At 42.8% G+C, this 23052-nt stretch overlaps 1 protein-coding gene across 1 annotated transcript; it reads left to right on the plus strand.

The window, feature by feature from the left end:
- Window positions 1-4621: 4621 nt before the first annotated feature.
- Window positions 4622-21521, plus strand: gucy2d (guanylate cyclase 2D, retinal). The gene is made up of 20 exons (XM_042093262.1): window positions 4622-4932; window positions 7936-9003; window positions 9308-9609; window positions 10356-10728; window positions 10864-10939; window positions 11116-11218; window positions 11592-11699; window positions 12023-12106; window positions 12209-12385; window positions 12496-12652; window positions 12934-13080; window positions 13308-13456; window positions 13714-13877; window positions 14208-14400; window positions 14600-14774; window positions 17033-17131; window positions 19210-19304; window positions 19443-19528; window positions 19926-20021; window positions 20218-21521. Exons 2-19 carry the CDS (start codon window positions 8163-8165, stop codon window positions 20008-20010), a joined length of 3414 nt encoding a protein of 1137 aa, XP_041949196.1. The 5' UTR covers window positions 4622-4932; window positions 7936-8162; the 3' UTR covers window positions 20011-20021; window positions 20218-21521.
- The last annotated feature ends 1531 nt before the right edge of the window (window positions 21522-23052 follow it).

Consider the following 23052-nt stretch of genomic DNA (forward strand, 5'->3'; position numbering starts at 1 on the left):
ATGAGGAGTCTTTCTTATATGAAGATGAGGAAGACGAGGAGGAGACTATTGAAACCTGTTTCATAGTGGACAACAATGAAGCACTCCAAAGCCTCTAGCTTTGAGGAGGATGTTTATTTGGAGGTGCAGTTGTAGTTGGTGTCAAATCATTGCTATTGCTTCCGGTTATTAAATCGTGGTGCAATAATGTGCTGAAAATAATAACCGAATAGTATTGTATTGAGATTTCAAACCATTTTGTTCAACAAACAATATTGGTAATGGTCTAAAACGGACAAATAATTGTGAATCTTTTGATTCTTTTATGGACTATAGCCTGGTGATCACGTAGCAAAACAACTGCATTTTCCCATCCTGTCCTCCCCCATCTTACCTGAACTGTATATTTTACTATGCTCTTCCTTGATGAACTCTTAATGAGATCCAAGACTAAATAAAAATGCCTATCACAGAAACTTCACAGACCTTTTCCTTGCACTCTCTGACATAAAGGCTTGATCTAATAGGGTCAGCATGCAAGTCGGTCAGCACCCGGAGCCTGTCTCAGCTCCTATGAGAGGACACACACACACACACAAACATTATGTAAGTCAAGAGGACAGGAGCATGTGGTAAATATAGACCTAGGCTAGAGATGTCTGGCCTTTTTCTGGACCAGGATTACTTGGTAAGCATCTTCAGGTACAGTACACGTTCCCTGGCCCAAGTCGCAGAACCTGAATCAAACTGCAGAGAGGTTATTGCATAGAGTGGATTTGGATGAACTGGATAGCATGACAGGCGGGCGTGGCCGCATAAATAACTAAATAATCTGCTAAGAACAGCATCAAAGCTTTGGTATTAACTCTCAACGGTCACCAGTGGAACTGTTACAGCGAGCCCTCCACACATGGCCACTCCAAAGACCACTGCCCACTGGTGCCTGCTCACTGGCATTCACAGACTATCCAGCTGCATGAAGCAGTGGCTCGTTACTGGGGACTTCTGACCAATCAAATGCCAGTGTTTGAGTTTGGCTGTCCAGTGTGCTGTGTGTAGATGGTGGACACAGACATGCACAGGCGTTGATGGGGAGGAGTGGAGAGTGAAAGGGTTTGGTCTTACACAATTTGCAACAGGCAGCTTTCCCAGAGTTAATCTGTGGGGGTAAAGAGGCCAACCTCTCGTCTCTGGAGGGTGGGGGGAGGAGGGGGGGATTCTCTGCTGTGTTCAAAGGGTGTTGCACAAATCCACCGTCTATTTTGGGAAGCAGACTTATTTTGGGGTCAGCTCTCGGCACACGACTAATTTCCACTGCCCCATGCACACTTCATAATGATCCTAATAATACCACCTATCTCTGTAACTTGCTATATATTTAGCAAGCCAGTTAGCTTTCACGCTCATGGTAATGTAATGATGGACTCAACACATGCTACATTTTCTACTGAATGTCTATGATAAATTGCATTTTAACTAAGATACATTCTTTTTCATTTTGATTTTTTTTGAGAGAAATATCAACCTTTCCTGGTATCCACAGCATTCATCTTACAACTACTCAATTTTTTGTCCCTATATACCTGGCTGTCTTTGTCTGTCCGCTTCTTAATTAATCACTACCTTGTTCATTCAATTCTACAGTCTTTGCTCATTTTTGTCTGCAGTTCTGCGTATGTCACTAAATTCACAAATGTGTGCATTTAGGCCATTGCTCCCATGTTGGGAACGGTTAAATAGTTGGACCTGTCTGCCACAGTCTGTCCTATCTGCCGTGGTCACATCTCCTTGAGTCAACTATTGTCCAGGTGAAGCCATGGTGAGGGAAAGCCTGGTCTCTTCTAAAGCTGATTTCATTAACTTGCCCTTAGGACTTCTAAGCCACAGGCACAATAACTAATTCACTTTGACTTAGAGCTTACAGGTATAAGACCAGAAGAACTGAACCAAGGGATGGACAAACAGTCTGGGAGAAGAAGGAGAGAAAAAAGAAGAGAAGAAAAATGCACAGCATGCTGAAGAAATGCACGAGAAAAGCTGAAAATAGAAAGTAGTCTGCTCTCCATCAAACACTTTCAAATCATACTGTATCATGTTCTCAAACAGTACATTTGCCCAGTTAAGTTGTGCAGTCGAATTGATGCTTTAGACTCCCCTGGATTCCATTCCTCAACAGTGCATCCACTCTGGCCTAGTTAGGTTTACTGGACTAACCCCAAGTCCATCCTGCAAGTGTGTGTGTGTGTGTGTGCCAGTCGTATAATGGTAGCATGAGTCTGCACTCTGTCCACTCGACTCTTGGCAGGTGACCTTGCCCAGGCAGGGCTGGGTAGCCAGGCTGCCACTCCCCCGCACATGACGCAGAGAGGCTTGCAGCAGGTAGCCGCTAGGTTTAGCAGAGCCCAATCTCTTTAATCTGATTAGTCCAACTGGGCTGAATCAATTGCAAGACAACCTGAATGATCAAACATACACAGATGCTCTTTTTCTCAAACTTGTTTGCATGTGTGAGTATGTGTGAGTGTGTATGCATGTGTGTGCATGTGTGAGTGTGTATGCATGTATGAGTGTGTATGCATGAGTGTGCTTGTGTGAGTATACGTGAGTGTGTATGCATGTATGAGTGTGAATGCATGAGTGTGCTTGTGTGAGTATGCGTGAGTGTGTATGCATGTGTGTGCGTGTGTGAGTGTGTATGCATGTGTGAGTATGTTTGAGTGTGCTTATGTGAGTATGCGTGAGTGTACTGGGTGTGTGCGTGCCTGAGAGACCTCTATAGCACCAGTCTGTCTGTTGTGTCCCAGTAAGCCTCGGTGCCCTCTTACTCCCCACTGTGTCTGCCAGCTCTTGTGCCACCACTGCTCCAGTCTCCAGCAGATGTCATCTATTGCCCAGGCTCATGGGCTCCTGCCCCCACCCTCCTTCGTGGCGTGATTTTTTTGCTCTGTCCACCTGTAACTCTGTGCAGGTCATCTGCACTTGCACTGGGAAGCATTAAGACCCTTTCGATCTGTTCCTAGAGGGTTTCAGATTGAAACCTTTCATACTTTGAAATGAAAATGAATCAGACTAATCAAACGTCGACTTTAAAACTTGTAATTTTTATTTTGTTTGTCCCCAGGTTACCATTAGCTCAATGTTCAACTAAATGCTTTGGGACGCACATGTTTGTTTATGCAGTTGAAAGGGTCTATATTCATTTACACCTCATTTTGTAGCTTTAGTGGTGACAATTCAGCTCTTTTTTATTTTTTTGATTACCTTTTCTCCTTTTTCTTGTGATCTGGCAATGGTCTTTTTCTGCCTCAGTATCATACCATTGTGGATTGTCTTCAAAACTACAACCCCAAAACAGAAAAAAGTTGGGACGTTGTGTAAAATGTGAATAAAAACAGAATGTAATAATCTGCAAATCTCTTAGACTCATATTTAGTTGCAAAAAGGACACAGACAACTATCAAATGTTGAAAATGACACAATTTGACTATTTCATGGAAAATATATGTTAATTTTGAGTTTGATACCAGCAACATGTTTCAAAAAAAGTTGGGACAGGTATGTTTATGACGGGCATGTTTACCACTGTGCTGGTTCACCTCTTCATTTAACAACATCCTGTAAATGTTTAGGAACTGCTAAGAGTTTTGCTTCTAAATATGGGGTTACAAGACTTGTATATTATCACATTCTGTTTGTATTTGCATTTTACACAACATCCCAACTTTTTCTGTTTTGGGGGGTTGTACATTCCCACCGACCCTTAAATGCCACTCTGGGTCCTGGTCATCCCTCTGATCTGTACAGTGTCTGGGCTTCCAGAGAATGCTGTGCCAACATGACTGTCCAACTGACCATCAGGTTCTTAGAGTAATTGGTTTTGTACGTGGTTTTCTCGAGATGGACTACGGCCATTCGGCTTAGCTATTCCTGGAAAATCAAATCTCTCGCAGCAGCCAGAAAGGGACTTTTTCTTTGTCCTGAGAGGTATTGCACACCAGTGTGTCATCTCCCCACGATATGACAGGAGCCTATATACATCAGTCTATATTTGGTATTCTCATCCCCCATTAAAATTGCTTCAGAGGGTTTGGTCCACATCTATTATCAACATCAAAGTCTTAAACTTAGAGAGAGATGTGATGAGGGAGGCTTGTCCCCATCACTGCCTTTTCTCTGTGGCAATTTGCAGTCTGTTCTCTGGATCTACTTGTGCTTTTCCAGAAAATAATTTGATAAGCACTGGTCCTACATCACCCTATGTTTTTTGGCACATCAGTTTAGTTGTGTCATATGTTCTCCCAAGGGAACCCACCCATTCACTTCACACACACACAGACACACACACACAGGCACACACACTCACACACACACACACACACACACACACACACACACACACACACACACGCACACACACACTCATACACACACACTTACTCGCTCCCTGCTTGGGTAGTGTGGATTAAAGGCTCAAGGAGGTTGAGAAGTCAAATCAAGACCTGAGTGTCCACCCCCCCCCCCCCCTTCTCTCTCATCCCCCCAACCCCTCACCCCACCCTCTTGTGCTCCTCCTTCGGCCTGACAATCGGTCCATAGTCACCTTTCTCGACTGTTCTCTCTCGGATCTTTCAGGTGGCTTGGTTTGGGGCAGGTCCCAGTCCATCACAGGGCCATAACCTCCTGGGACAAAAAACATCAGAACCGTCACAATTTCTCTGGAAAACCTGTGGATTTTCATTTTTCATCAAATTACCACAAAGACATACATCCCAAGAGGACAAAACCTGAAGAAAACATTCACCACGTATCTGGGATATTTGTTTCACGACTTCTATCATTACATTTAATCTGGAACCTGGAACTCAGTTGGGTACAGCACCTGGAACTAAGCCTCCAGTATGGAGATAACTAATATGGATGCCAACTAAATGCCAGTTCGACAATTATCTGCAGGTAAGAATCGCTTGGCTTACATGACGTTTACCTTAAACTTTGTGATATATCCTCTTCAAATTCAAAAGGCTCTGGTACAAGTAGTGGTTTATATATTTTAAACCATTTATGGTATTAAAACTATAAAATAAGAAAATATATAACTATCAGAAAGTTCCCAACATGAAGTAACAGGCAGTTAGGTAACTCACAGTGCGCGTAGCTTACACGTGTCAGACGAAAAAGTACAGCATGGCTGATGAAGATCTGGACTACAGTGAGCCTAAAACCAATTTAGGTCTGCATAGGGTGACAGGTAAATGTAACTGCACATTTGTTGCCTGTAAAAGCAGTATATAAGTGTTGTGTTGAGTTATGAATGTGTCACAAACGTATCTAACCTGATAATGTCAGTCTAACCACCTTACCTAACTGTGACAATAGTACAGTATAACGTAGTTGTGCAGTAGGCGAAAGTGCTTCAAGGACAGTCAAAGGACAGTGAGGCTATGAAGAGATGACCTTGTCCAGCTGCGTGTCAACCACCCTGAGCCTGTGGTGTGCACAGAGAAATAAACTAAATTAGGAGCTGATTAAAGTCCTTAATTGGTGATTAATGAGCCAATTTCCATACTGCAGGGGAGAACAGGAGAAGTTAAGCATACAGTAGGGGTAAGATGAGCCACCCCTTTTTTCTAGGAAACCGTAAACAGATTTTATCATGTGACAACATTTTAAGGAAGAGGGAATCAGTCCTTGCAATCTGTGGAAAGGTACAGCACATGGCAAATGTGGTAAAAAAAAAAATGTGTGTAAAAATAAGATTGTTTTGCTCTCCAAGTGGATTCCATTCCAAGTGGATTCCATTGTTTTTTTTGTTTAGTGTAGAGGTTACAAAATAAAATCTCTTTGACACATTAGAATGTTCATAGGAGAATGTAAAAAATGGCTCATCTCACCCCGTTCTCCCCAATCATACAAAAGTATTTGCTCTGAGTTCATACAGTAGATGAGAGTCTTACACCTACAATAAAGTATAAAAGCAGTATTTTGTTTTACACTGTGCGTGGGTGACAAGTTTAGAGTTGGTATCTTTCTACCACAGGGACAAACATGCTTTAGATTACCAATTGTTTGTAGAACTTTAATCATTAAGATGGAATGGCATGGGAAACTGTTATTCATTTCTGAACTTATTGTTTCTACACTCTGCGGCTTCAGTGTCAACTTTCTTTGACTGATCATGGCCAACTTCCTCCCAGGTCATGATTTCAAGAACAGAGAGTGCTAACCTGGTTATGAAGACGCTAAGCTAAACTAAGCTAAATTGTTCTGCCTACTAGTGTGGACGCAATCTAATGGGCCTCAAATTCATGGTCAGTCTATATGTCACAGTCATTGACCATAATGTATATGAAGTTTATTTTTCAAGATAAAAACAGTTGTAAGGAAGGAAGTTTAGACATTCACTTGTTGTGTTGATAAAGATTTACTAATATTCATACCATGTGTGCATACTTACTTTGGCTCAATCTGCATGGCAGGTGGAGCATATAGACTGTAAATGGGGTTAAACAGGATTGGTGCTAAAATGCTACGGTGCTAAACATTACCATTGGTCAAGATGCCCTGAGTAAAGCAAATTGATAGTTGTAATTTTCAAGGTAGTTGAACATTTGTCTTATTTACATGGCTTGATACAAACCAGGCTCAATGAGCGTTCTAAAAAAAACATAGTTTTATATATGTCCTAGTATTTACATCTACATTTAAGGACACGGTGTCAAATATATAATGCAGATATGAAAGTTGTTGCCATGTATGCATACATCTCAAGTAGGTGTACATAAACTCATTGTCTGTTTGATGCAATATGGGAAAGAAAGAGCACTTAGCACTTGAAATCAACTTAGAAACTTGTTCAACTTGTTCTATTCTATAAGCATTTCATACAATCACTGCCTGTACATTATTGAAAATGAAAGGGCAAGCTCAAGATTGTGATAGTTTTAATGTGCCAACCACCATAAGCACCCTGTATAATCCAGGCATGAGTCATGACCTTTTGACACTGTACACTGTAAGCCACAAATCTGTTGCTTAGTGAGGTGAGTATAAACATGTGTCTTTCTTCTGACAGTTCTGCCCTCCAAATGATTAAAAAAACGGTCAAAAATAATAATGAAAAGATACAATGCTAACATTAGCATTGAGATAGAATGGCAAAGTCTGAGGTTAGTTCTGAAAACAATGCTAACGGGTGTTATCAACAGTAGGCCTATAGGGCGACAAAAATTCATGTCAGACTTACAACACAGGAAAAAACTTGATGAGGATAGCTTGATGAACGTCTAAGGAAATGTAACATAACGAAGAGGAAGAGACAGAAAAGAAAAGATTTCTTCTCACGTTATCAGGCAGTAAACCTGGGTGAGACTGGGGTTATAGACTCAATATGCTAAGACTCGCTAATCAGCTTTCCACATGTACTCTTTGGGAGCCAGCTAGCGGGGGAAGGGAACCTGGCACAGGTATGTGTACTGGCGCCATACCTACGGCACCGCCACCGCTACCATGGGCATCGACAGATGGGACCGAGACAATCACCTGATTCAACAAAGAAGTTGTTACCACACTTCCAAGTTTGGGGGCAAATCTGTTTGCATTTCTCCTTTTAATCCTCCTTTTAATGGTCTGTTGGTTCAGTGCCCTCAGGCATCAGGATGTGTCAGAGATGTTTGGGTGTGTTGACATGGATGTTTGACTTGGGTGGCAGATGGGCTTTTGGCCTCCCTCAGAGTCAATCTGACTCAGGGGTTCATGGGTTTAGCGGTTTTTGCTCTGTACACTGGCAATCATGATGGCTTCACACGACATCTTTAGGTTCTTAAAAAGTCATGTTGCAAAAATGTGCACTTTGATTGACAATAACTTTGTTTGTCTTTTTTTCTCTTTTTGCCCTTAACCACTTTTCCCTTCCCCTGGTCTCACTTCCTGTGTGTCCCTCTCTGACGGTTTCTGTAGCAATGGCTGGGGAATGGTAGACTCTATGATGCCTTTGGGATTGTACCCCTAAGAGTGTCCAAGGTTGACAGCCAAAGACTGTATCAGGGTGCTTGTCACCGGGCAGCTGGTCAAACTCTCCTTTGTTCCATATCCCAGGGGCCCCTACTCACCTGCCTCACCCCCACCACCACTGCCCTCCCATCGCCTCTTTCTCCGTATTGTTCACCAGCAACCATAGGAGCTGAATGGCACCGCAAACAGACTCTGGCTGCTTGTTCAGTCTCTCGAACCATCCACGATGGCAACCAGAACACCCCTCCAGAGGGGCGCACAGGTCATGGAGGCACCAAACCAAACGCTACAGATCTGGCAGATCAAAAGTGGAGGGAACCGCCAACACAAACGACACCTATCCGGCTAACACGGTCATCCGGCGCCACAGCTCATGGGGCTCCTGGCTGCTGGTGCCACTGATGATGGTCTGCTACCTGCCCTGTGAGGCCTGGGGCTCCACGTTCAAGATTGCACTGGTGGGGCCGTGGACGTGCGACCCCATGTACTCCAAGGCCCTGCCCGACCTGGCCGCCCGCCTAGCCATGAGCCGCATCAACAAGAATCCCCATCTGAGCAAGGGCTACTGGTACGACTATGCGCTGGTCAACGAGGACTGCCAGACCTCGCGGGCGCTGGCTCGATTCGCCGAGCTGGAGGGCTACGGTGCGGCCTTCCTGGGCCCGGCCAACCCTGGCTACTGCTCGTCTGCCGCATTGCTAGCCAAAAACTGGGACAAGGGCATCCTGTCGTGGGGCTGCCTGAAGCCGGACATGAACGACGGCATGTTCCCCAGCTTCCTGCGACCCATGCCACTGCCGTCGCGTGTGCTCTTCTCCGTGCTGCGCTTCTTCAAGTGGGCGCACGTCAGCATCATCGCCGAGGAGGCGGATCTCTGGGAGGCGACCGGGTACGAGCTGGCATCGTCGCTGCGCGCCCTCGGCCTGCCAGTCGGCACGGTGTCCATCATGGAGCTGGACGAGGAGGGCCCGCGAAGAGCACTGAGTAAGATCCGCGACTCCGATCACTCCAAAGGTATGTGTGTCTGAGTGGACACGAAAATGCAGAAAAGAGACCAAAATACAGAAGGACTGTTCTGTCATCTTGTTGTCTGTCTGCTTTACACCATCCATTTTTCACACACATTTAAGCAATCTAATAAAAAGCAGTGTCACCTTTAACAAAAACAGTCACTTCAGCAGGTCAATGTCTATCAGTTTCCTGCTTCCACAAGACTCATCAAATGGTAAGAGCATTGACAAACTCTTATGTACGTATTGTTTTCCTTTCTTTCTCTCTCTCTCTCTCTCTCTCTTTCTCTCTCTCTCTCTTTACCCAGTGATCATCATGTGCATGCACTCAGTACTGATCGGTGGGGATGCTCAGTACAAGCTGCTGACCACAGCCCTGGACATGAGGATGATTGAACGAGGCTACATTTTCATCCCTTACGACACCCTGCTCTACTCTCTGCCGTATAAGAATGCAGAGTACCCTATACTCGTCAACGACAACAAGCTACGGCGCGCCTATGACGGAGTACTCACCGTGACCATCGACCAGGGAGAGAACTCATTCTTTGAGGCATTCAAAGAGGCCCAGGAGAAATTCGAGATCCGGACAAGCACCCCACCTGAACAGGTGAGTTACAGTTACAACATGTCAGGGACAACTTGAGGCCACTGATAGTTATTGTGAGTCAAGGGAAGGGTCTTGGGTTGTGTAATTGTCAAAAATGTGTCATTTTGAAATTATTTCTTTAAGGCATACATGAAGAGCAGAGTTGGTATAGTTTGGACATTTTCATTAGTTTTTTTTAACTCAGTGTTCCCTTTTTGGTTTCATTTTAGTTATGTTTACAGTTGCAGAAGTAGTTTACATTGAGTTGATTCAGTTGATTACTGATTATTACATTGAGTTGATTCAGTTGATTACTCATTATTGTTACTTAGGTATTACGTTATTTCAGGTATTATGAGAAAAACTAAAAGTGAAAAATATGTGTTACTGTGTCACAACTATGTTACAAAACAGTCAGATTAGACTGTGATCCTCCACATGTATACTCTATCGCTCCATGTCATGGTTTTTATAATTGATTGCATAGCAAGCAAATGTTAAAAAGTAACATAGATGAACCCTGGTGGAGAAACTGGCTCTCTTATTGCAATAAGAAGTAACAAATAATCACTGCTGTGTTGCACTGGAATATTTCAGTTAAAGATGCTTTTATGCAACATATTGTGTTGAATCATGAATAATAAACACTCTTTAAAAATTAATATACACATTATCAGAAATACTCACGACAGAGGGCTGATTTGAAGTTATTTACAGGAATTGCTAGTTTTGGACTTTTCATCAGCTGAACCGTTGTTTCCCACCAGGTTTCTCCGTTCTTCGGCACCATCTACAACATGCTGTACTACACCGCCATGGCGGTGGAGCAGCAGCGGGCGGCCACTGGACGCTGGGTATCGGGCACTACGCTGCCCGAGGGCGAGGGCGGTTTCGAATTTGACGGCTTCAACCAGCCAGTGTACAGTGACACGGAAGGCGAGGGCATGCAGGTGAAGTATGTGGTGCTGGACAGCACTGGCCTTGGCGGCAAGCTCCACTCCACACACATCCTGGAGGCTGCGCACACCGTCGGCAGGTTCGGTGGCCTCAAGTACCTGGGCCGCTCCATCCACTTTGCCGGCTCCACCCCGAGCAGCGACTCCAACTGCTGGTTCAGTCCCTACATTGCCTGCACAGGAGGTAAGATACCTGTGTGAGTGTGTGTGAGTGTGTGTGTGTGTGTGTGTGTGTGTGTGTGTGTGTTTGTGTGTGTGTGTGTGCGTGTGTCTAGGATGAAAGACGTGACACTGATGTCTCTCTCTCCTTCTTCATCAGGCATCAGTGGAGCAGCACTTTTCTTCTTGTTCCTTTTCCTGGTTGCCGTCGGTGGAGCAGCCTATATCTTTATCAAGTAAGGAAGGCACCTACACTGTGCAACTAAACAACTCCTAAAGGATTGTTTGATAACATTTTTGATACCTTACTCTAAATCCCATATGAAAAGCCATTGAGGATGTGTTTGTATGTACTACTATTGTAGCACATGTGGCTCATGGGATATGTATGCATGTATTTTTATTTTTACAGGAGAGGGAGTCTGTTAGGCTTCAGTTTTGGTGGTGGTGGTGGAGGAAAGATAGTTCTCAACCTCGATGACCTGGTCTTCATTAACACACAGCTCAGCCGAAGGGTCAGTCTCTCTTTTTCTCTCTCTGTGTCTCTCTCTCTCTCTCTCTCTCTCTCTCTCTCTCTCTCGACTCCACCACATCCACATCCAGTATAACATACATAACAGGTGTGCATTACACACCAAATACACACTGAACATTTGTTCTCTTCCTCCAAATTCTTTTGATTCATGTGTATTTTTTTTTAATTGTAAATCCATTTGCTTTGACAGGAAAGCACTTAGGGTCACACAAATAAAAGTGACTTGATTTGACACATTCACAATATTTCATGCATTTCCACTCATGCATAGTGAATTGATGAATATGTCTCGAAATAACCTGTATGAGTCGAGTCACGTCGCCTCACTCTCTCTCCATGTCCTCCTTGAGCAGAAACTGAATGAGGACAGTCAGCTGGACGTGAAGACGCCTCGGCACTCTGTGTCCGGTCGAAGCTACATCACCTCCACTCCGAACAGCTCCAATGTGGCTGTCTTTGAGGTAGGCAAGTGTCTATTTTTCTGTGCGTGTGTAAGTTGGAGATTTGTTGGTTGAATGAAATAAATTAGAAACTCTAAATTCTAAATTCTAGTTTTGTATTATCACTGACTGTCCTTGTCCAGTATATGAAGACAAAAACAAATGTTACTAACAAAAAGTTGTGTTGTCATCAGGAAGATAGATGTAAGTGACTAAGTGAGGAGTAGAATGCACTTTAATTAATATGATGTGTGATGGGATGTTGATGCTTTGTCAAAAACGACAGAGAGTGAGAGACAAAATTGTTTTAAGCTTTTCAAAAAAGTGTTTTTTCTCCATTCTAGGGTGACTGGGTGTGGTTGAAAAAGTGTCCAAATGCGGAATCAGTGTCTTCTGTTAGTGATTCCACTCAGACAATGTTTATAAAGGTATGTTCTCTGTGTTAGTTTAGATATGTCTGTACTTTTACTGAAGAATTGATCATTTTGTTCTTTACCTTTGCCTTAGCTGCCCTGTGTTTCTGGTTTTAGTATCGAGACATGAGGCATGAGAATTTGAATCTATTCCTTGGGCTCTTCTTCGATTCTGGGATCTTTGGCATTGTCACAGAGCACTGTACCAGGGGAAGCCTAGAAGACCTCATCAACAGCGAGGAGATGCGCCTGGACTGGATGTTCAAGTCCTCGTTACTGTTGGACCTAATCAGGGTAAGAGATTGATACAGAGAGAGAGAGAGAGAGAGAGCGCCTTTGAACTGGCTCTATATCTTTTCTTTTTCTACCCCTTTGTTTGTCACACCCTGTTGTCCTTTCTACAGGGGATGAAGTATCTGCACAACAGGGGCATTCTCCACGGGCGTCTGAAGTCTCGGAACTGTGTAGTGGACGGGCGCTTTGTGCTTAAAGTCACGGACTACGGCTTCGGAGAGATCCTCAAAAGCCAAGGCATCCCGCTGGATGAAGAAGCACCAGAGGGTAAGCAAGAGACTCAGAACAAGGCAGATGGCTAAACACAGCACTTGCAGCAGCTTTAATGACTGCAACAACAACAACTTTACTGCAACAACACTGACTCTCGGTCTGTCTGGAAAGCACCTATAGTGTGTAATCTATAATGTGATAGAATAAGCTGCCAAAATCCCCGAAGTCATGGGTTCAATCTCTCTGGGCTGCTAAAAGATTCAAATGTAGAGCATAACTGGTTCCCTGGTTGCTGATACTGATAGTTCCTCTTGTCCAACCTCTTGTTATAACAGATCAATTGTGGACTGCACCAGAGATTCTGCGAGACCCAAGCTTGCAATTTGGCACTTTCCCGGGAGATGTTTATGGCTTTGCCATCATCATGCAGGAGGTGATCTCACGCTGCGCCCCTTTCTGCATGCTCGACATGCCTCCCAAAGGTAACTAGTGAGTGGACCTGGAGAGATAGAGTGGTAGTGTGGAAAAAGAAAAACATCATTAATGAATGAAAGATAGGAATGAGACAAAGAGTTGTGTGAGGGATTTGTTTTCACATGTAGTGAAGTCCAAAGAACATCCTGCATTCCTTCTATCCTTCTCAAAAATTCAATGGAATTCCACCTCTCAGTGGTAGAACAATTACCAATACTTCTTTTCTAACTAACAGAAATTATCAGCAAAGTGAAGTCCCCCCCTCCGCTTTGTCGGCCTGAGGTGTCCCTGGACGAGGCCCCTCTGGAGATCATCCAGATTATGAAACAGTGCTGGAGTGAGGAGCCAGAGAAGAGGCTGACATTTGAGGAGATCTTTCGGCAGGTAAAGCGCTCCACCCAATACATTAACCTGGAGATTTTACCCATTGAAATAAAGGCATTTTTAACCTTTTTTGCCTATAAACGAGTGCCTTGGTTTTTCTGAAGATTTTTGCCGACCTGTTCATGCCCCTTCAGCTAAGAAGCTCTCCAGATCTCCAGCTTTTCATCCTGCCTATCCAATTTCTCCCTCACACATTGGCTCACATACCACCGTGCATTGCACTCACTCATGCACTCCCCGTCCACCTCATTTTGCAGTTTAAGAGCGTGAGCAAAGGGAAGAAGACCAACATCATCGACTCCATGCTGCGCATGTTGGAGCAGTACTCCTCTAACCTGGAAGACCTGATCCGAGAGAGGACAGAGGAGCTGGAGGTGGAGAGAGAGAAAACAGACACACTCCTGGCTCAGATGTTACCCAAGTGAGTCCATCAAACTCACATCTCATTCTGACATTACATCCAACACGGCCCTCTTGCTTCCATCACGACTGACACTTGGGACCCTAACTGGAATTCCCCTAATGGAGTCTGAAGGCACATGCTTATATTTAAATACAGTATACACATATTCATCATTTATAGATATTTGTCCTGCAATGAGAACAATTATTTGTCCATGTGCTTGGCACTTTAGACTTTCATTCAAACCTGTCCTAACCAGCCCTTGAAATTAGGTTTCTTCCTCTTTCGTTATGTTTGTCCCTCTCCTCCTCCACTCCTCTCTGCTCATGTGCTGTTCCTCTGTATCAGATCTGTAGCTCAGGCGCTGAAGACGGGGAAGCCTGTGAAACCGGAGCACTTTGCCGAAGTGACACTCTACTTCAGCGACATTGTGGGCTTCACCACCATCTCGGCCATCAGTGAGCCCATCGAAGTGGTCGACCTACTCAATGACCTCTACACGTGCTTCGACGCCATCATTGGCCAGCACGACGTATACAAGGTGACCAACTCTGTCATCAGGACTGAGTGTAAAACTTTGTGCAATGAAACCGCTAGGGGAGTTTTCAGTGATAGTAGTTAAGTACTGTAGTCTGTGAAATACTCGAGTGTTGGGGTGTCAGAGAATTGAGATATGAAAGTGTGTTAAAACAAAATGGAAGGCTTTTTCTTAGGGTGCTTTTGCTTTGATGTTCCCTCAGGTGGAAACCATTGGAGATGCCTATATGGTGGCGTCAGGTGTACCGAACCGCAATGGGAGCCGGCACGCAGCTGAAGTGTCCAACATGTCTCTAGATATCCTGCACGTTATGGGGGCCTTCAGAATGAGGCACATGCCTGAAGTTAAGGTCAAGATTCGCATTGGCCTCCATACAGGTCAGTCAGGTCTCCAATGTAACTTTAAAGGTGCTGTCTGCAATTCTGCCAAAAAGTTGTCGATATTTGAGCAGAGCAGTGGCAGCCAATCAAATAGCACTCTTGCAATGTAGTGATTGGCTTGAGTTGTTTAGGCCGATGTGTCACGATTCAGACAGACGACCAGAGGACCACAATTGCGTCACACCAGAAAGTTTATTAAACTTAAGGGAAAAGGGAAGTAGGGAGTGAGTGAAGGCTCCAGGGGTTCCAGGGGTTCCCGGGAATAACAGGGGTTCCGTCCAATGTGCTGTGTCTCCCCCAGTGGCAGCGATGCGTCCTATGACGCCGGTGATGGGTGGTCCGGAAGTCCTGGGGGGGGGGGGGGGGGAACACAGACACAACAGGGCGGATGAAACGAGGCAGAAGTACAGTTCAAGGGAAATCCAAATTCGTAGTAGCAAGGCAGAAGGCTGGTCAGAGTTACCGGGATCGAAGAGTAGTCAGGAGTCGTTACGGCAGAAAGCAGGTCTGGTTTTCTGGGGCAGAAGAGTATCCAAGATTCAGGCAGGTCCGGGGTCACAAAACAAGAGTGAGCCAGAAGCACAAGCAAACAGGTTCCGGGTGTGCGCTTTGCAGACGATCTGACAAAGGAGAGCTGAACGACAGGGCTTTAAATACTGGGAGAGGTTAGTGGGTAATGCAGCGCAGCTGGCAGAGTAATTAGAGCAGAGCAGAGCAGGGACAGGTGGAGCTAGTTAGGCTGAGTAGAGAGAGTGGTGAGCAGAGTGGAAGATAATGGAAACCAATTAAGGTGGTAACCCGGTGGAGTGAGAGGGCTCATGACACGATGTCTTTTTCTTTTTTTTTTTTTGAGCGCACACTGAATGTATAACGAAAGGAGTATGAGGAGTTGTGAGCTGAATCTGACAAAAAGTGTAACAGATTCAAATCCTCTCATGACGCTAAATACATTTGATGAGAAATAAGCTCACACACAAACACTTGCAGATTCCCATATGCAATTCCTTTCCGAAATAATAAGGGCACAAATATGAACGGGACCTCCTGAATCAGCACACAGAGTAATGTCTGCAAAAATCCAACATAGCCAGTTAGTACAATTGCAGATGGCAGAGATAAAAGGTGACAAGTATGATATTGTGTATGGAGTCTACTCACTATCGAGTTTTATTTTTACATTGATAGCCCGTGACTGCTTGCTCTTGCTTTATTAGTACTTGATTCTTGGTGCTGGGTATGCATTCTAAGAACAAGTGAGATGTCAACCTAAGGCATATTCCGATCATCCAGTTAGGCCCTCTTATCCAATTACAGGCCTCCGTCCCTTTTGTCCCGCTGTCTCAAGGACGTGTCAGCCTGGTCACACAAACCAATTTCCGTTTCTGGAACATTCACCTTCATTTATGTCCATCCATCCCTTTGAATATACTCTACTATACTATATTATTGTTTGTTTATTTATTTATATATTAAAATTATTTCTATTTCTTTTCAGCATTATATTAACTGCCATCTTTAACTTTACTGTACATTGTGCTCTATGCCTATAGTAGTAGTAGTTTAGAAACTGTATCTTCTTTTTTCTACAATCATAATCAGTTTATCATTATCATTACTATTATTTTTTGTATTTTTATTTATTTTTTGTCACTTATATTTTTGTTTTTATTACTGTTTTTGTTTTATTTCTGTGAGCACCTTGGGTCAATTGCATTGCGTTTAAGTGTGCTATATAAATAAATATGACTTGACTTGACTACCTTAAACTGTAGGGTTATAGTATAGATTTAGTGTAGTCTTAATTACTCTTAATTACTATTATTTAAGACAATGGACAAAGATCTATCTGAGCAATCTTTTACAATACTATTTGTAATGTTTATTGTCCAAGAATACTTTTGTATACAAGGAATTTGGTCTCTGCATTTATCCCATCCGTGAATTAGTGAACACACAGAGCACACAGTGAACACACAGTGAGGTGAAGTACACACTAACGCGGAGCAGTGAGCTGCCTTGCTTCAGCGGCGCTTGGGGAGCAGTGAGGGGTTAGGTGTCTTGCTCAAGGGCACTTCAGCCATTCCCACTGGTCAGGGATCGAGCCGGCAACCCTTTGGTTCCATTGTGTGAAAGTGCACTATATCAATCTAAGGAAGAATGACATGTATGAATGCTATCTGTGCATGAATGCTAAAATGCTACCTGTGAAAGTACAACATGTAAAAATATGTATGTGTGCTTTATTTTTTTCTTAGGCCCTGTTGTGGCAGGGGTAGTGGGCCTTACAATGCCTAGGTACTGTCTATTCGGGGACACTGTCAACACAGCTTCTCGAATGGAATCCACGGGGTTGTGTAAGTATACAACCAAATCACACTCAATATTTATATAAATACTGTATCTATGTATAAGCCTATACAGATGATTTGTATGATTTGACTATATATGGGAGAGCCAATGCGATACAAATTTAAATTGATCTAATACAACTTGAAAAATAAGCACAATTTATTCTCCTTTTATTGACAGATAGCTAACTTTTGACATATGAATGAAAAATGGCATAGCATCATGAAAAATAATGTGATATTTAATTAGAGAATTAGAGAAATATTTTTAAACTAAAATATTTTATTTACATTTTATAGCCACAGCGTGTGATAAGCTCATATTTCTATTTATCCAGCTTTGTGTATATTCAGAGTATGCCAAACTGTATGTTTGCGTGTGTGTCTGTGTGCGTGTCAATGGAAAGGTCAAGCATAAATGTGTCTGAGTGCATGGTAGTGAACAGGCTCAGAGAGCTTTAAGGTGAAGAGCGATCAATAAGCCTTTAAGGCTATCAGTAGACTTAGTGAGACAACTCAGGGTTTAATGTCCAGTGTCCTCTAAGACTCTGCTATAATTTTACCTCAGTCTCAAACAACATTGAATAGCCTTAAGATGTTGGACTTAATTGTTGGTTTAAAACAAAAAAAAAACAAGGCTGCAATGATTTCTAAGAAACAGGGACATCATTATTAAAACCTCATGATAAAACATGCATTCAAAAGAGAAAGAGAGAGCTTGTCTTTAACTTTCAGAAGTTATGGGTTATTTACAAGGTACAGGTGGAGTTTCTGTTTAGGTAAATTATTATGAATATACCTAAAGAGAAACTTCACAAGTATAGGCTACCTAAATTTGAAGCAACTTCCTGATACACAAGATGTATGTAGTACACTACCATCTAGTGTTGAGATGCTGTAAGGTAAGGTAAGGTAAGGTAACTTTATTTGTACCCAAGGGTAGATTTGGTTGCAGGTCAAAAGAGTGGGTTTCTTACACACACACATAGATGACATTAAACAACATTGACAGAAAACAGTGACATAACAGTGACAACAGTGTTCTAGACCTAGGAATATAGATAAAAAATGATACATGAATATTATTAGTATCAAAATTCAGTAGATAAGAATGCAAAATAAAAGTCATCATAGCAGATACAAGAGCTAAACCAGATTAAATAAATAAATACATTAAGATTAAGAGGGCTGTGCAGTCAATAAGTTAGTGTGTAGCCTAATCTAACAGTAGCCTAAGTGCTATTTAACACTCTAATAGCTGAGGGAACAAAACTGCCTCTGTATCTTTTAGTTTTACAAACAGGCATTTTGTAATTGCAGCATGATGGGAGAGGCTGAAATTCACCATATAGTGGGTGGGATCCATCCTCTAGGACAGACCCAACTAGCCTCTGTAGTTGCCTACTGTGTAGGGATTCCAGGTTCAGCAGTGGCTCTCCAATCAGCCTACTAGCCCACCTTACAATTTGGTTCAGGGAGTTCTTATTTTTTAGGGGTAGATTGCTGAGCCAAGACACCAGGCTAAAAGAGATGACTGATTCAATGAAGCAGCGGTAGAACATGGTGAGCATCTTTCTGTCGATGTGGAAGGAGGACAGTTTCCTCAGACAGTATAGACGCAGGTTCCCCTTTTTGTACACAGTCTCACAGTTTGCCTCAAAATTTAATTTATCATCAATGATGGTCCCAAGGTATTTAAATTTATTGATACACTCCACTGCCTGACCCTTTATGCTGATGATTTCCTTAGCCCTGGGGAGTTTCCTAAAGTCTATACACATATTTTTTGTTTTGGAAATGTTCATCTGTAGAAAGGACCTATCACACCAGTCTACAAAATCCTGGACAACTGGACCATGACCTGTTTCATTTCCTTGTAGCAGGCTTACGATGACAGAGTCTGTAACAACAAAGCTTAACTCCTACTGATTACCCACTCCCTCTGTTAATGGGATGGGTGGGGGGGGGTGGTTAGAGAGAGAATATGGTTTATTTGATTCAGTAAATCTGTGTGGTATGTTACCATGAGTGATGTGAATGAAATTAAACAAATTGTTTGTTTTCTTTGCTTTTGATCGCTTTAGCTTACAGAATCCATGTCAACAGGAGCACAGTTGACATCCTCAGAAAAATGGATGTGGGCTATAAAATAGACAGCAGAGGCAGGACAGAACTGAAGGTATGGCCACGATATGCAGAAACACACTTCTCCATTTCTCTCTCTCTCTCTTTCTCTCTCTCTCTCTCTCTCTCTCTCTCTCTCTCTCTCTCCTTTTAATCCCCTGACCCCCTGTTCTCCTCTAATTTCCTCCTTCAGGGGAAAGGTGCTGAAGAGACATTCTGGCTGATGGGTAGAGAAGATTTCACCAAGCCCTTGCCCAGGCCTCCAGACCTTACTCCAGGGTAAGTACCTTTCAGGAATCAGGGACACTGTGCTCAGGAATTAATTTAGGGGATGAAAGAGTCCTTTGTCTCTCCCCACAAAGATTGATCTGGAATGCAGTTCAGCTTTGTGAGAATGCTTAAACATTGTCCTTGTTGCGGGTAAAAGGTTCTTTGTGTATAAAGGTTTCCAAAATGAAGCTTCTAACTGTAGAAACCTCATAAACTTGACATTTTTAAAACTGATATTCCATAACTGTTCAACAATAAAAATGGAATGAGACGAGTAGATATGAAGAAAGAGATGTATCCCTCATTAACCTCAGAAACATGTTCTATTTGTGTTTATGAACTTCAGCTCACTTTGCATCAACATCAGAGTACCCTGTAACCCTCCCATTTGCTCCTGTATATCTAGGGCTAGTAACCACGGCATCAGCCTCGATGAAGTTCCGCCAGATAGAAAACAGAGGCTCCTGGACCGACAGAAGAATATGGGCTAAACTCCAGCTGGGTAATTAAACTCTTTCCATACTCTCCTTTACCTCCTTTAACTCTATGGATGAATGCAGAGCAGTTTGGACATACACACCATCTAAAGGCCAAGAGATACACAACATGCACTGACAACAATTCAAAATTGCACAGTGACATCTGATTGGTCCAGAGAGAATACCTGTTTGAGCTCTTGTCCTGCTCTACTTGTCCAGGTGGTGGTGCCCTCCCTCCTTAAGTGACCGCTAGTGGGAAAGTAGGACAGAAGAGGCAGCTGGTGAAGGGGCTAATGGGGCTTTGCTGACATGGCCCTCTGCTGCCCTGGCCTGTGACTGATCTTTTTTTCTCTCTTTCTTTCGATGCACAAAAAAAAGAGTGAAAGTCACTCCGCAGACACCAACCCCCGAATTTCACCTCTAGCAATGGCTGAGAGAAAGGTTTTACACACTGCTCAGCCAGGTAACTTGCCAGGACTCTGAGGAGCAAGGACACATGAGTTTCATAGAGATTACACAAAGACATCTGAAAGACGATCCACTGCATTTTGCTAGACACGAGACAACCTCCTCCAGTGAGCACAGGACAGCAAAATAAATTGCAACTGGGTACATACATTTGCACGATAAATACAAGTTCTGCATCAAGCATAATTCTATAGTCCTGACATAGAAATATCCTCCATCAAATAACCAAAAAGGTGCTTTCTAGAAAACAACAGGTTATAAAGTTAACAAGTGTAGGCTATATTCCATTCTATGTGCATTTAAGTATATACAGAAATATGTATTGTTCTCTTAAAGGCTTACTAGTATCTCCAAATGAAATTGTAGAAATAGTTAGCCGTGGACCAGTAGTATTAATTTTCTGCTCCCTCATATTTAAGTTGCAGTTGTTTGAACATCACCTTCCTTAATGTAATGTCCTCGGGAGTTTGACACTGGATCTCAACAATGATTATACAGGTTAACTTATCTGTATACCATGGAATCACAATTCATACCTGATTACCAAAAATGTGTAAATACAATCTGTGTTAATTTTAAAATCATAACGAGACAGTTGCGAAACTTTAAAAACAAGTGTTTCTGCAGAGAAAGGTCATTTAATGCAGTTTACTCTATCCTCTCTTGTGTTTATTGTGTCTGTTGAGCATGCTTCTTCATCAAGTCTATAGATGGGTTTCTTTATTGTATTTATATATGTGAACATGGCTTTGTTTTTGTAAAAAAGCAAAAGGATGGAAAACGCTGTTTTTTTGTTTTGTTATATTGGCAGAATGATGTGATGCACAGTTGCCAGTAAACTGTGTCACAATACGATTCAACGCTGTGTTGAACTCTTTGATATCCTCCAGTGGAGAAACTGGAGATCTGTCCTGTAGTGTAGAGCAACATCAGCACAGCCTTTGCATCACAGGAGACTGAGCAAGGGCCTCTGGAATGACCTGCATGTTACTGATGCAGACTCTTCATTGGTCCCATAGTCTAGGGCATTTTCTATTTAACGGTAAATAAATAAATAAAAGTGTAGTTGGATTGGTGTCAACTATACTCCCGTTTAAAACTGAAATTGTTTCATTCTTGTGCTTGTGTAAATAAAAGTTTTGGTTTAGTAAATATTTGCTTCTTTATTGATTTACTTCAAAGAAAAGAAATAAACAAATAATCATGGTAATAACACAAACTCGTGCGGAAGGACAGAAATGAAAGAACACATTGACTACAACTAAGCATCCAACAGCACCCATAATTCTGAAGAGGGATGCTTACTGACAAAGAGCTTTGAGTCAAATGTTTCACCCAGTGTTTCCCCCGCTCCCCCTAATGAAGCTATTATTGAATGCTGTACAGTCAAGTTTGGATCTGCCCGATCAGGGCCTGACAAAATCAGGTGTTGGCTTCTGTTTGTGTCTTGTCCAAGACGGTAAAGTTCCAAAGTTCCAGTTACTGCAACTGCCCAAGCATATCTTCTTCACCATAAACACACATTAGCCCAAATAAATCATCAGTTTGATTCCACAGCTCTTTGTGATGTGTCACTGTTACCATAGTTTTATACATGGCAAGATGATTTAGAATTAGATTTTTTTTTTAATTCAGGAACATTATATTATCACACTCGTTTATATATTGATATATATAAACAAATAACACCAATAGACTAATTATTCAGACTTTTTTCTAGAGAGACAGACTTAAGCAGATTTATACTGCAGGAGAGAAACCACAGAGAGAAGGGCCTTCACAAGAGGTCAAGATAAGACGAGAGTTTAGGGTCCTACCAAGTAAGGGGCAGTAAAGTGGTGAGCCAGATATAGGTCCTGATAAATGCTCTGCAGGTGACCCTGCAAATGTATAGACAATTTACCCTTGGGCTCTCCTTAATGTAATTCTTTGTTTCTCTCTGTCTCTCTCCCTGTCCCTGTCAGACACTCTCTCTTTCTATCTCACACACACACCCTAGGGGGTCAGTGGAGGTACTGCAGGGGGTCCCCCCATTATTATGACTGCCGCTAGCGAAGCGGTCATATAATTATGACTTATGACCACCGCTAGTGAAGATAGCGAAGCGGTCATATAATGATTGTCAATTTTTTTTCTTTTTTTTTTTCTGTCATCTACTTCCTGAATTTTTGGTCAACGATACCCGGGACACCGAAACACCGGTGCACATGAAATTTGGTGGGTATGTAGCCCCACTAGACTTTTTCGTTTCGTCCCCGGGGGCCACTCCCCCCCCGTGCTGGGCCCCCTGAACCGCAAAAAAAGCAGTTTTTCCTAAATAACTACCTGAACTGTGGCACTGAGGATGAAGAATCTTTTATGGTATGTTGGTCTCAAGGGCCCACATCAACCTGGCCCATAATCACTCATTTGTGATTTGCACCCCGCCCCCCCCAGTAAAAAATGAAAATGCAATATTATTCTGCCCCTTTCTTCAGTTAAGATTTTCAGAACTGCACCAAATTTTATGTGTATGATTGACCTGGCATTCTCTGGGGGTATGCCAAGTTTCGTAGAATTTCATCCATGGGGGGGAGGGGGGGTCTA

The sequence above is a fragment of the Alosa sapidissima genome, chromosome 5 (genome assembly GCF_018492685.1).
Source record: "Alosa sapidissima isolate fAloSap1 chromosome 5, fAloSap1.pri, whole genome shotgun sequence".
NCBI classification, from domain to species: domain Eukaryota; kingdom Metazoa; phylum Chordata; class Actinopteri; order Clupeiformes; family Clupeidae; genus Alosa; species Alosa sapidissima.

Coding starts and splice junctions, on each gene's coding strand:
- gucy2d (XM_042093262.1), top strand. CDS start 8,163: ATGGCACCGCAAACAGACTCTGGCTGCTTGTTCAGTCTCTCGAACCAT. Junction 11,700..12,022: donor CCAATGTGGCTGTCTTTGAG/GTAGGCAAGTGT, acceptor TCTCCATTCTAG/GGTGACTGGGTGTGGTTGAA. Junction 17,132..19,209: donor AATGGAATCCACGGGGTTGT/GTAAGTATACAA, acceptor TGATCGCTTTAG/CTTACAGAATCCATGTCAAC.